This window comes from Bidens hawaiensis, unplaced genomic scaffold, assembly GCF_021521415.1.
Source record: "Bidens hawaiensis isolate Kalapana, Puna unplaced genomic scaffold, B.hawaiensis_p1.1 tig00006913_1, whole genome shotgun sequence".
In the NCBI taxonomy this organism is placed as follows: domain Eukaryota; kingdom Viridiplantae; phylum Streptophyta; class Magnoliopsida; order Asterales; family Asteraceae; genus Bidens; species Bidens hawaiensis.
In genome coordinates, this window is record NW_027491474.1 from 1,029,471 (window position 1) to 1,043,637 (window position 14,167).

Here is a 14,167-nt window from a genome sequence, read left to right on the forward strand (position 1 = left end):
TTGATGGGTTCAATACAAGTTTAACATGGCATGTGGCATCCATGCCTGGGAGGGTGCCACTGTCCCTTTTCTTCTAGAGATCTATCAATAAAATTGTCAAACTCAAGTTGATCATGTAATTAATTACTATTAATTAAGCTATGAGATCACTATTCTATTACTCTATTGAAGGTGATTGAATATTGCAAATGCAACAAATATTCATCATCCCTAAGCTTGATCTTTGACTTTCATTTTGCTTATCTTAGTTTTTTTTTTGTTGCAAATGCTTATATAAAGTTTGTGTTTAGCCATTTTCTTAATATAAGATATTAGATAACGGAATTGAATCACTTCGAACACCAAAGAACTCACTGATCACATGAATTGAAAGTGAAGTTACAATTGAGTGAAATTACTCTACAATTCTTTCCTCACCATTTTATACCCCCATCTAACAACTAACGATTACAACAAACTTAACACCAGTTCTTGCTTCTCTACCTTCATATCGATATACCATTGCACACTTCCTCCCGACTATCCCACTTGACTTATTTCCCGACTATATTCTAGCAATCACCTGCACCTTAGTGCAAAGTCAAACCCAACTAGACTGGCCAGCAAATGTGTAGAACTACACGAACTTTAGACGTGATATGCTTTTATTAACATAACAACATTCTCATCATTATCAACGTTATCAACATTCACCTCTTTTGAGTTTATGACATCTCTGATGATCGAAATGTAACTTTACATTGATATGTTTGGTTCTTTCATGATACATTTGATTCTTCGATAACATAACTTATTACCGATGATTATCACATAAGACTACTTCATCCTGGATCTTGATTAATCCCAAATCATAAATAAAGCCCTTCACGTGCGTACATGCATAACATCCTTTACTGCTTTGGTCAAAGCTATATAGTCAACTTTAGTTCTAGACAAAGCCACCACATGTTGTAATGATGCTTTCCAATTGACTAGACTTTCAAGAACTTTAAATGCATAATAAGTAGCAAATCTCTCTTTATCAAGATCCTTTGCAAAATCGACATACACAGAGCCAAGAGCCATACTTCTTCATCATGACCATCACAAAATTCTAATTCTACATCCCTAGCCACCATTTAAGTACCTAATAATCCATTTCACAGCTTTCCAATGCAATTTCTCTGTTTAGCAAGAAACCTGCTCACCACACTAACAACATAGCCTATATTAGGTCTTGCACACACCATTAGATACATGAGACTTCCAAATTAGTTCATTAATTAGCATATGGTATATCCACCATATCTCCTACTTCGATCATCACTTGTTTATGGTGAATCCTTTCTTACTTAAAGTATTTAGTCACTGGAGATGTCATAGCTTTCTCTTATTCATGAAGAAATTATGCAAGACCTTCTTCACATAAGCACCTTGATTTAACTTAAGCTTTCTAAGCTCACTTTGTACAAGAACTAGACTCGTATTACGAGAATATGTAAGGCCGGACTTCAGTACTATTCAGTATTCGCTTAAATTATTTGGATACACAAGTAGTTCTTAGATGATATTGTATTTGCGTTTCAAAAGCTTTTTGGCCATTAATAAGGTGTTTGCAATATACAATCTTCTTTTCGTTTGATATCAACATGACAATGGGTGACAAAAAAAACATTACTTGTAGATCTAGACATCCAACTTTCGTGTTATCAATTTTGGTACTCTTCGATCTAGAGTAGCTTACTATTATCATGTGTGTCTTCAAAGGAACCAATCTGAGTTTTATCCATTATAACTTAATAAAGTTTGAAGTGTCAAAAGCTTTCTTAGCAAATATAAATACTAATCAATTAAGTTAGTTAACAATGTAAATTAGAAAGGAACTAGTATGAAGCCCCCGTGTTGCGGCGGGGCATAAAATCGTGACAGGTAGCACTCGTGCCATATTTTCGTCAGGAACCACCAACACTAGAAAAAAACTCGTGTAAAAAAATAAAAAGAAGAAAAATAAAATGAAACGAAAAGTAGACAAAAAAAAGATTGAACCATGCACACAAAACTTAAAACAAATAAAACAGTAACCAAGTCGATATAGGACGGTAGGACCCGCGCCATGCAAAGGGGCAATTAAACCGGAAAAGCAGTCGTTAAAAAATTGAACCACACACACAAGTGGCGACATGTTAATTACAAAATTTATATCAAAATGTAAAACAAAAAATTTGTAAAAGATAGTATAAAGGACCAAAGTTGAAAGAGTAAAAAAGTATTGAGTTAAATTGTAAAAGTATTGAGTTTAAAAGTAAAAAAGTCAGGATAAAAATAAAAGTGAGTACAAAAGAAATATGATCCAAATTTGATGTACGTACAAAATAGAAAGCTTAATGTACAACTAATGACGCACACTAAGGTTGCAAATTGTATATATATAATGATAATGAATATTATAATTTATAAACTCCAAATATCATTCCACACTTGATATACTAGCTTGTATTTACAAATGGGTACAGGTTTTACAGTGATCTATATAACTATATGGTCAAGTGCTATTTAGTCTGATCGCTGGTGGAAAAAGTGGAGCTTCTCCTTCAACCTTTCAGTCTCTATTTTCTTATCACCTTGAGCCTGTTAGAACACAATGAAGTATTATTATTAATTCCATTAATTATTATGATACAATATTATTGAAAACATGTGATGATTCATTCATTGAAAGGTTCTGGTTCTACCACTTGACACAATTATTTCTTGATTCAATAGTAAGTCCAGCCAGCAATTAACACGTAAAAGATGTTCGGGTGTTTAGTTTGACTCTAGCAAGTGATTAAAATGACAAACCCAATCCTTTACAAGTCATTGACATTCGTTGTACATAAAAAATAAGTCGTGCCTACAATCACTACTAGAAATTGGTGAAAGTCATAAATAAGCATAATAATTTTAACCGGTTAGGTTTATTATAGTACCGGCACTAAACCCAAAAAATAAATTAATAAACGGCAAGATGGTAGTGACACTTGTATAACTTATGCTAAGAAACTAAAACATATTTAAAATTACATTTATTCGGTCGGTAAAACACCGTTGTTAGCGACGAGTTGACGCGAATTTGTTGGGTATCGGTTAGATTTGTTATGGTAACAAAACTAAATGCAAAAAATAATTTCTTCAAATTAACATATTAAAAAAAAACTAATAAAATAACCAAAAAATGAATTGTGACACCGACATCACCTTTTAATGCTATGTATATATGTTACCCATTTTTATATTGGTTTTTTATTTTTTACGAACTATTTGTGACCCAAATTTAGATTTTAATTTATGTTTTTTCACAAATTTGTGAACGGTTTATGACCGAGATTTAAATTTTTTATTTTATCACTCAACTTTTATTTTACGATAGGCTTGTGACCGAATTGAATAGGTCGACACAAATTATGCGATTGTTTTGATGGGCTCGGTCACTATTTTTAATCGTTGTGCTTTCAGCCACAAGACAAACGCTAAATTTGAGTCTTTTTTCAGTTATAAAATGCAGTCGTTAATACCCGGTTTTCTAGCGGCGAATAGATTATATTAATTTGGTGAAAAGAATACTCATAATGAGCAGAATGCAGTAGAGTTAGTGTATATGTACCTGAAAATGAAGAGTGCTTAAGGTCATCCCTTCTCCGGAACCTATGTTGGTCGTCAAATTTAGCAAAACAACATCTTCTTCGTGCTCGAAGTATTCCACAATCTTAGACAAGAAACCAACATCCTTAATGTTCTTGTTCAAATGTTCTGTTGAGGAAATAAGCTGTATCACAGCTTCTTTCTCATCTAAAACTCTCACCGAAGAAATTACTGATGATTTTCTATTAACTATACCACTTTTATTACTTTGTTTCTTGATGCTGAGATTATCTTGGCCTGTGTTACTAGATGTTGATGAATAAGATGAAAGCTTTTCTTTTTTGCATATTAATGCCTCGACTTCCTTTTGTAGTTCTGGTATGTATCTGAGGGCGCGCGATACTGTTTGTGGAATACTTACTTTTTTCTGTCACATCATTAATTTGTACTTATTTAGCATGTTTCATTATAAGATTATAGCACTTATTGACATGAACTAGGCAAACATACAAGCATACAAAATGTGTATATAACTACCTTTTGATCAGTTGACATTGGCAAAAGTGAACGGAGAAACAAGTACAATTCGTTAACCTTCTTGCGACGATCTCTTTCGCTAGTGTTATGATTTAGCTTTTTGGCCATCTTCATAGGTTCAGCAGTACTTTCATTTGTAGTTCCTTCAGAAGAAACAGAAATAGAATTTTCTGGTGCAAAATCATGCTGAATTTGATTATATGTATAATAATCTAGAAGGGGATTATATGAATTAGCTTCAAAATTTGTAGTAATATTATTGCAATCCTGTTGAAGATTTTGGGGAGTGAGATTCTCTAAAGGCCACCCATAGGTTGTGTAGAACAAAGGAGGGGATAATGCTAGCATCTTTTCTTTCTTTTCTTTTCTGTCTTATGGAATGGTTATTTGGATAAATTTTGAAGAGGGATGATTATTGGTTGGGGTATTTATACTATTACAAGTATCATATGTATCCTCTTGCATTATAAATTGAGTTATAGATCATCTTGGAATTAATTAAATGTGTCAGTTGATGCATTCGTTTTACAACTAAAACTAGAAGCTTTTGTTTCATAACAAGTTTCTTCAACTATAAATTAAAAGTACAACATATCTAACAATTTAATTTAGTAGCTATCAAGATAAACCCAGAGTCTATTGATCTAGTGGTGTGACGTCTCCGTTACAACTATAAGGTTGTGGCTTCATATTCACCTAACCTTTAACCTTACAAGGATTTGAGTTCACTATCACATTTGTGAGAAACAAAAATCATAGCACTAGACTACTATGACATGGGTTCGATCGTATCTCTAGAGATAGCTTGCAAATCATTTTTAGATGAGAAGTATTTTTATAGAATAAAATGTTTTTAAAAATTAAATTAACATAATTTATAAATGTTATTTGAAAGTTCATATAATTTTTCAAATAAATGCATATTTGACGATTGTATGTGTTAGCTGATTGAATTATATTTTATTCATTTCGTGTAATGTAGGGGTTTATTTAACTTGTGCAATATAATTTTTTTTTTCAAATAACTTTTTTTTATTACTAAGTATATATCATGTCATTTATTCAACTCGTGTAATACATTTGATTCTAACCTTGTTCAACTAATATAACAATTATACAAAATAAAATAAAATATCAGAAAGGTATAACACTAAAATCTAATCTAATCTAACGACTATATTAAAGCAATACATGTTCCACATGTCTTTCAAATATGTCATCCACATGGGATGTCAACTAATCAATTTTCATTTATACATATATCACCTAATTAACTAAATTTTTAATTACCATTCATTCAATTTAATTATTTTTTATGTTAAATGATATAAAAATTAATGCATTTATTACTATTTAATATTTATTAATTAACTCAATTAAACCAATAATTACTTTCTTAAAATTATATTATTAACAATTTCTAATTAACTCAATTAAGTTATTACCTTGAAAAGAAAGACTGGTTTCAACAGCTTGATTAATTGGTTTATTTTTTTTAACAAAGATACTGTAAATTTACGGGTCAAAAGTGTCTGGTATAAGTTGACTACGTTTGGGTATAAAAATTGGAGCATAGTTGAAAAGAGGTTATAGCAGTTTGACATATTTTAGGTCAAGGATACGGTTTGTTATCAGATAGTTCATAATATTTTACAAATAATTTGTCCTTATACTATTTTTATGGTTATCTCAAAGTTTGTTTGTTTTTTTTTAGCAATTGTGATTAACCCATAATGGACAAAACAAATTCGCTCATGGTCGGTAAACGACATAACTAATGGTATTGTAGCTAAGGTCGTTTCTCTATATGTGAGTGAGCAAGCTTGACTAATATCAACAAAAAGATGGTCATGGTTAATTTATGTGTGTGTATAAGATTCAACATCTTGTTTTACATAACTCTTAAAAGCAAATGCAAAAGCTACAATGTTACATAAAAGTTTATATATAGAAACAAAGATAAATTTATTGTTCATGTCATGTTAGTTTTTATGTTAATTTAAAAAGGCATATCAGGCTGATATTTAGTTCAGGTCAATAGTTTTTTAGTAAAATTATTTCGGCTCGAAACAGGTTATGAACGGAAAGTGTTCGGTTCGAAACAGATTGTTTTAAAGAATATCAAATTCGTTAGGTCAAAGCATGCGTGTCAAAAAGGGTTATGATTCGAATAAATTCGGGTCGAATCGTGTTGTTTTAAATCATAGCATCTTCTAACTTAAAAAAAAATCCATTATCCATGTATTCTTAGTTTTATATATTTAAACAGACGAGTCGGGTTCGTGTTTGGTTCAAAACAAGTTTAGATCAATGTGCTTTTAGAGTAAAATAAGTTCGGGTCAAAATAAGTTGTTTTATCAAATTAGTTTAGATCAAAACGGGCGGGTAAAAAAGAGTTATGATCAGAATGAGTTTGAGTCGAAACGGGTTAATTTAAATGATAGTATTGTCTAACTTAAAAGTCAAATTCATTATTCATGCATTTTTAGTTTTATGTTAATTTGAACGTGCGGTTCAAGTTCATACATGGTTCAAAATAGTTTGTTGAAACAACCGGTATTTTCAAACCTGGTAGAAACTTTTTTCATTGAATTATTTCCTTTATGAACAATTTATGTTTAAATCCTTCGTCACTATTATGATTAATGTAATATATAATTTAATTTATGAGAAATTGTTATACCTTACTAAATTATTTGGCATTATGGATTTTTTTTAAATAGTTATAATTGTTTTATATGCTTGATTTCATTTATAACTTGTATCAAATATTTAAATATTTTTTTATTAATATTATATTATTTTTCAACCCGTGTAATACACAGGTTATTAACCTAGTATAACAATATAAGACAATAAATATTAACAGTTAAATAATATCATAAAGGTATAATAAAACTAAAATGGTAAGCTTTTTTTATTTTTGTTATTTTATAATGGCAATTCACACTCTAATCTACTACAAATAATATGGTATAATCTATATCTCTATTAAAGAAATTGAGTTTTTGGACATTTGTCCTTTTATGATTAGTTCATAGCTATTAATTCCATGTATATCTATCATTCTGATAATTTATTCACAATTAAATGATCAAAAAAGAATTAAAATACAAATGTTTATAATCATTGGTTAATGATTTATTAATTTATATTGAATTCTATGTTTTGTAGGAAATTAATGCTTGAATTTGTAATAATTTATTCACAATTAAATAAATCAAAAAAGAATTAAAATACAACTTTGTACAATTCATTATAGTGTATAACATATACATATACATATACATATATGACATACACATTTTCCGTCTGTGTGGTAAACGGTTCTTTGATTTACTAATCCGTGTTTAACATTTCTTTTTTTATTTTAAGATAATTTATTTTTTTACAACCAAATCTTAGTATTTGTAAATTTATATTTTAAGTCCGTGACAACATTATTTTTAAATATCATTTTTATACACACAAAATGTAATATAATAATATCGGTATGAATGTTTTGTTTTTAAAATAAATCACACCAAATTTTGGTTTGTCATTTAGAGTCAATAGTGTATAAATATATCAAAAACTTATTAAAAAGTCATATATAAAGGTTATTATATCATAATTGTCACGACTCAAGGTGGATCTTTAAAACATCATTTATTATTTTTAATATGTTTGATGAACAATCTAAATTATAAGTAATTTAATTAAATTATTTCTAACACGTAACCATTTTCTTACACAACAACTCATAATCAAGTTCAGAAATGTTAGATAAAGAAATAATGAATTACTTGAAGACAATGTTGGATCCTCAAAATTCTTTGGTTCAAGGATGCCGGATGGTAAGTGACTATTTTTAAACCGATCCCGGTATGTATTTAAAGTTATGCATTATTGGAAAAAAGGCAAAAAGATGCAAGAACTTACAACCTGCTAAAAACTTCTAAAGTTGTAGGTTAATAGTTGGTGATATTGATGACACAATAGGTAAGCATAATATAATTGTAACAACTTAAAGCAGATCTCTAGCAAGAGTTGGAATATATATGAGACCTGTTTTTACTTATGGCCAACTATATGTTGCTTTATCAAGAGTGAAGAGTAGAGATTGTATTAAAATGCTTATTTTAGATAAGCGAGGTTAAGTTACAAACAAGACAACAAATATGGTTTATAAGAAAATATTTAACAGTTTATAAATTTATAATTTTTAAAGTTTTAAATTATGTTTCCAAACAATGTAATATGAATCTTCTTTTTAGTAAGTTTATTATGTTTTTAATTACTTTGTTTGCATGCGAATATGAATTGCAATTATATCAAATAATTCTCCCAATAAACATATAAACAAATTTTAGTCATCTTAAATATGTCTTTAGTTGATGATTTCTATATTTCCACCTGTGTCGTACACGAGTCAATAACCTAGTCAGTTATCAAAACACTAAAAACATAGCAAACAGAAGACAAATAAATAACATCCAACCTTTTAATACCGCTTGACCACATACCATTTAACAAAAAATGATCAACTACAATATTCTAATACTTAGTTATATATTATTAATGGCATTAATGTAGGTTGATAGGTTCACGTGGAGCGTATGCCATGCACAAGACTGAAGTAAGTTTCTGTTCATAACTTGGATGACGATCTATGGAAGTTTAGATTGGCATGTGGTATACACATGTTACACTCATCCATGGCGGGTAACCATCACTTTCCTTCTAGATATGTTGTTATTTTAGAGTTGGCTTTTGTTTATTTGAAGGAGATGTCGTTTATTACCGTTTTAAGTTTTTTAAATTCAACTATGAGATCACTCTTATTATGCTTTTTCCCAAATATAAAAATAATAATTAAAAAATCTCCCTCCACAAGAAAGATATGCAAAGGAATCTTAAGAAAAATTCTATCAGAAAACTACATGAACTTGGCATAGAAGCGACCATGAGTTCCCAATAAAGTCTTGAACCAATGTATGTTGATAGTTTGTCTCTTGTTAGCCACTCAAAACTCGGTCGACGGTCGTTTTAGATTTTATATATGACTAGACTTGTTTTAAAGTCCGTACCCGACTGTCAAAACCGAATCGAATGATGGACATACATCATTATACAATATATATGTGCACACACATGTCCATACGTGGAGGTGTGGGTTTGAGTGTGCATGATTAGGGGGTTATACGCATGAAACGTTTTTATGATCAGAACATTTAAAAAACAAAACAAATTATTAACTTATTTAATAAAAAATTAAAATACAAGAAAATGATTTAAATGAAATGTATATTCGTCTCTTCAAACATTCTAAATCATATATATCTAACTATTCTAATAAAGTAAAATAAATGGGGACACTTGTCATGTTTTAGTTAATTCTTATAATTTTTTCCCTCAAAAACTAATATACCCTAATATATGTAATAAATCAATAATTATTCACTTTCCTTTTACACTATATTTATATAATATCTATATATTTTTATAAATATAACTATTAACATACTATTTTACTATATATTTCAAAATACTTGGTGAATTCCAAAAATCAACAACAAATTATGTTTCTTAAATGAAAATTGTTTCAGGTTTTTTGTGGAAGTTAAATTTGATTTTATGGGTCAAAAGTTGGTAAATAGATTGTTTGGTACAAGTTAACTACATTTAAGTCAAAAATTTTTACAGGTCAAAAATGAAAATTTTGAGTATTTTTAAAAGTTTGAGAACGCAAAATAGATTTATCGTCAAATTTGTTATAGATTCAAAGTGTTGACTTTTAAATATCAAAAGTATGAAAGTTAATATTTTAAACATGATTCGGGTTTCAAGTTTATTTTTAAGGGCATTTGTTGAAATAATCAAAAGGTTCGGGATTTGGCAAATTGACTATTTTTCCTTCAGCTATTAAAATTTAAGAAAAGATTGCAAAAACTTTCGACATGCCACCCCATGCCTATCAATGCTTCTAACTTTTATCAAATTTGAAATATTTATGTCAACATTAATTTTTCCTTCAATGGTGATCAGAACGTTAAATGAGAAGCATGTCATGCAAAACTATGCTCAAATGAAACAAAATATTCACAAAATTGAATGGGTTAACATATTATTTTTTATGTTGTCATTATGACTAAGTCGAGAAGCCCTTTGAAACTTATTAAAATCTTTTTTATGGTGTAGCTCAGAAAAACATAGTTCATGAAGAACATCCATTGCTACAAATTAATATCCTATTTTCCTTTGATGGGTGGTAAATTGATAAATATATCAATAAAGGTAACGTCTCTTTTGTACTTAGGCTGAATGGTTAGAACTACTATTGTATGAAAAGTCTTATTTTCGAAATTGGTTTATAATCAAAATTATTTCAATTATACATATATGACACCGAGAATAAATTTTTCAATAGAAATAAGCATTCTTGGGTACGATTTTGCACAGACATTTTTTTATTAAGCTTATTTAAAAAAAATCATTTTGTGATATAAATAAAATAAATTTATGTACACATTTTATAGTTACAAACATAGATGTAATACATTTTTTTCCATATACGCTATGAAATTATTTGTTTTACTTATAATTTTATAATTTGAATTATCCCGTGTGTAACACGGGCTCTAAAACTAGTATGTATATATATATATACACACACAATGTTGAAAAACTCCCGAGTAGGCGGACGAGTACTCCTCGATTACTCCCCGCCTAGATCGAGTACTCCCCGCCTCGGCCGAGTACTCCTTAGGTATTTTCCGAGTAATCCCGACTACTCCCGAGTACTCGCAACTCCCCAATCGACCGCCTAATGACTTTTACAACATTATATATATATACACACAAAATTTATTTATGCGTAGAATCTACACATGTACATGTAGGCATATTTCTACACATGTATGAAATTACATATAGGTCGTATGACTAGTTGTAAAGTAGTTTCGTATAAACCATAACTACGTATGCACATGGTTTTACCATATGTGTCTATAGCTAAAACCTATATGGGTTGTATTGTAACATTTCGGGTTTTTATGCGTATTCGGGTATTTTGTAGGAACGTGATTTGGATCCTAGCCTTTAATAAAACTTTGCATTATGAGTTGTTAAGTTTCTTTGCATTAACATCTAACCCTCCGTGTTTTAATTATTGTTTATTTCCTAATTATATACAAAATAATTCATAAAATGATCAAAACCCAAACCTTAGGGACCGTATCTGTCAATTTTGAAACCTGCTCCCTCATTGAACGCTGGAGCACCGCGCGGCGGCCCTAGGCCCACCGTCACGCGACGCCGTGGGATGGCTAGACAGTTTATTCGCAAAATATTGTTTTCTAGACTCGTTTAAGGCATAAAATCAGTTATTTTAGGCACCTGTGAGAGAATTAAGGACCAAGGAATCGTTTTATAACTAAAACATATGTCCTAAATCGTTTCTTAACCATCAAGACCCAATATTTATGATGAATTCAGTGATTCTTTCATAAAATACATGATTACTTGCTTAAACGTGCCAAACGACCATAATTAGTTCGTTTTAGCTTTTATTATATAAACAAACCTTAAACCCTGCCACAAATTTTTACACAACCCCTAAATATAATCCTCTCAGCCGTCACTCTCTCTGTCTCTCTCTATTTCTCTCGGTTTTTGGTGATTTGTTGAAGAACCGTTCATTAAACGGTTGACTTTGCAAGATCAAGGACCTTTGACTCGTTATATCTCATCATTCGTGCACTTTCCGGGTAAGTTGTAAACTGAGTTTTCGTTCATAAACATTCACTAGTCGATAACCTTCAATCAATTTCTGATATTGAAGGGTATTGAGTGGTCAATTGCTTTAAAACCCGATAAAGGGTAAAACAGTCAACAACTTTGACTTCACGTTTTCTCATACTTCTGGTCGGATTCAATGTTCGGTCCAGAATAATTTTCTTCTCGTAATTAAATTTTAAGGGTTCTGACTAAAACCTGACTCCCGACTCGAAGTTCGGATTCTGGTCAGACTCGACTCGTTTAAACATTAAAATCGACATAACTCGAGTTATACTTATCCGTTTGGATTGATTCCAGCGGCAATACTTTCGATTTTACTTATACTTTCATATCGTTAAGTTTTAGGTTCTGTTTATTATCTTCGTTCGGCACGTTAATCGGAAGACTCTTTATTTTATTCTTGATATCTTATTGACTCGCTTATTTTTAAGGTGAGTTTTGTTATTCCCCCTTTTCCACATAATTTCAAACGTTTTGGGGCGGGGGGCGTATACGTACTTATAGTATTTCATATTATACATATCTCAATCATTAGCAAACATTATATTGTGTGTGAATTGCTAAACATAAATGCTAATTGATTACTTGTTTAATTTGCGCATTCGGAGAGGTCCACCATATTCTCATTATAGTATGATCATACGGCTGTCTGGTTTTAACCGGCTCCCGATTCACTTGGCAATGGTTCGCTTGACACTTTATTTGCTCATTGGTTTGGTATATTTACCACTTTATTTACGTTTTGCTATCTTTTCATATTATATATTATTGCAAAATTAATGACTTGCTCACTCAACATATTTATTGACAAAACCTATCGTATTTTCTACGTATATGCAGGTTATCATTTGATTTGAAGAATGGAAGTATTGGATTGCTAGATGAGACCATAGGATTTATCGAGAACTAGTTAATTTAAGTTATTGAATTGTTTCCATTTTGTTATGAGATATTGGCATGGATTATATAGTTATTTATGGATGTTTGTTTTAATTGGAATAAAATTTATTAATAGATATTGTCACAATTATTGCATGATAGTTACCTCGAGCTATGAGCAATCATGCTCACGTCCCGGCATTTCCGCCTTAGGTTGGGGTGTGACATGTATTGTCAGCCAAATGCTTCTACAAATTTTGACATGTGTATGGCAGCAATTACACCACCTAGCTCGAACCACAATGACTTAGGTTTCGTTCGGACACTTTTGAACGACCAGTTATTCTATAAAGCACTTATAGGATGCAACTTGAGTTTAAAAACACATTGAAGACAATTTTTTAGAGGGAGTGAGAGAGAGGATATAGGGGCTTTCCTTGTCATTAATTCTTCATTGTTCTTGAAGTTCTTGGCGTTTTCATCACAAGCTAGAGATTTGAATCTTTGATGGGATTTGAAACATAATTAGAAGCTCAAAGGTGTCAAGATCCATTAATCTAGAGCAAAGCCTCTTATAACTTTTGGCCTAAACCCGAAAACCCTTATATTCATGTAATTTTATGGGGAAAAGTTTCTTGGTTGATCCATGGGCATTGTAGGTCTTAAAAGAAATGTACGGGGAAATATTTTGGAGTGAACTATATGAGAGATTAGTGTGATTCATAAGCTTCCTAAGCTTGTGATGTTAGTTGGTACAAATAAGGTTTCTCAAAATAGGTAAGAGCAACAGAAGAACCTCTCAACATAAATAACCGGTGACAATGGTGTTACACCCAATACATTTGGTAACTTGTAACTAAAGAATCGGAATCAAGAACAAATAGATCTAAACAACACAAGATCGATAAAAAAAAAAATCATGTGTACATTGAGCAGTACTAATGGTATGTGTAGATAAAGACCACGTAACAATAATTAAATGCTAGCCAATTTCCTGCGGTCATTACCCATGGATAACCTGAATATATGTACAAATGGACAGATTTTACAGCCATGATTCATACTGCTGAGGATGTTAGACTGAAATGGCTGCTGATTACTTGACATTATATCTATGGTGTGACAATAACAGCTCTAAGTTCATCTAATCATTGATCGAAAGCGTTGAGCTTCTTGTTCAACTTATCGGCCTCTATTTTGTGATCCACTTGCACCTATAAACACAGTAAAGTAATATATTTATTTCCATAGAATATTGTTAATCCAAATGTTTGCTTTTTAAAATTATCATTAATATTTCAAGCATGTCCTTTCAAAAAAAAATTTTCAAGCATGTATTAAGGAAAACATTCGCATCAAAATGAAATTATAT

General features: G+C 30.5%; 1 protein-coding gene across 1 annotated transcript; it reads right to left on the reverse strand.

The window, feature by feature from the left end:
* Window positions 1-2,532: 2,532 nt before the first annotated feature.
* Window positions 2,533-4,571, reverse strand: LOC143633887 (transcription factor ORG2-like). Its single transcript, XM_077102104.1, has 3 exons — window positions 4,138-4,571; window positions 3,623-4,027; window positions 2,533-2,607 (listed from the first exon to the last, which is right to left on the reverse strand). The coding sequence occupies exons 1-3, from the start codon at window positions 4,483-4,485 to the stop codon at window positions 2,533-2,535; spliced, it is 828 nt and encodes a 275-aa protein (XP_076958219.1). The 5' UTR covers window positions 4,486-4,571.
* Between the last annotated feature and the right edge of the window lie 9,596 nt (window positions 4,572-14,167).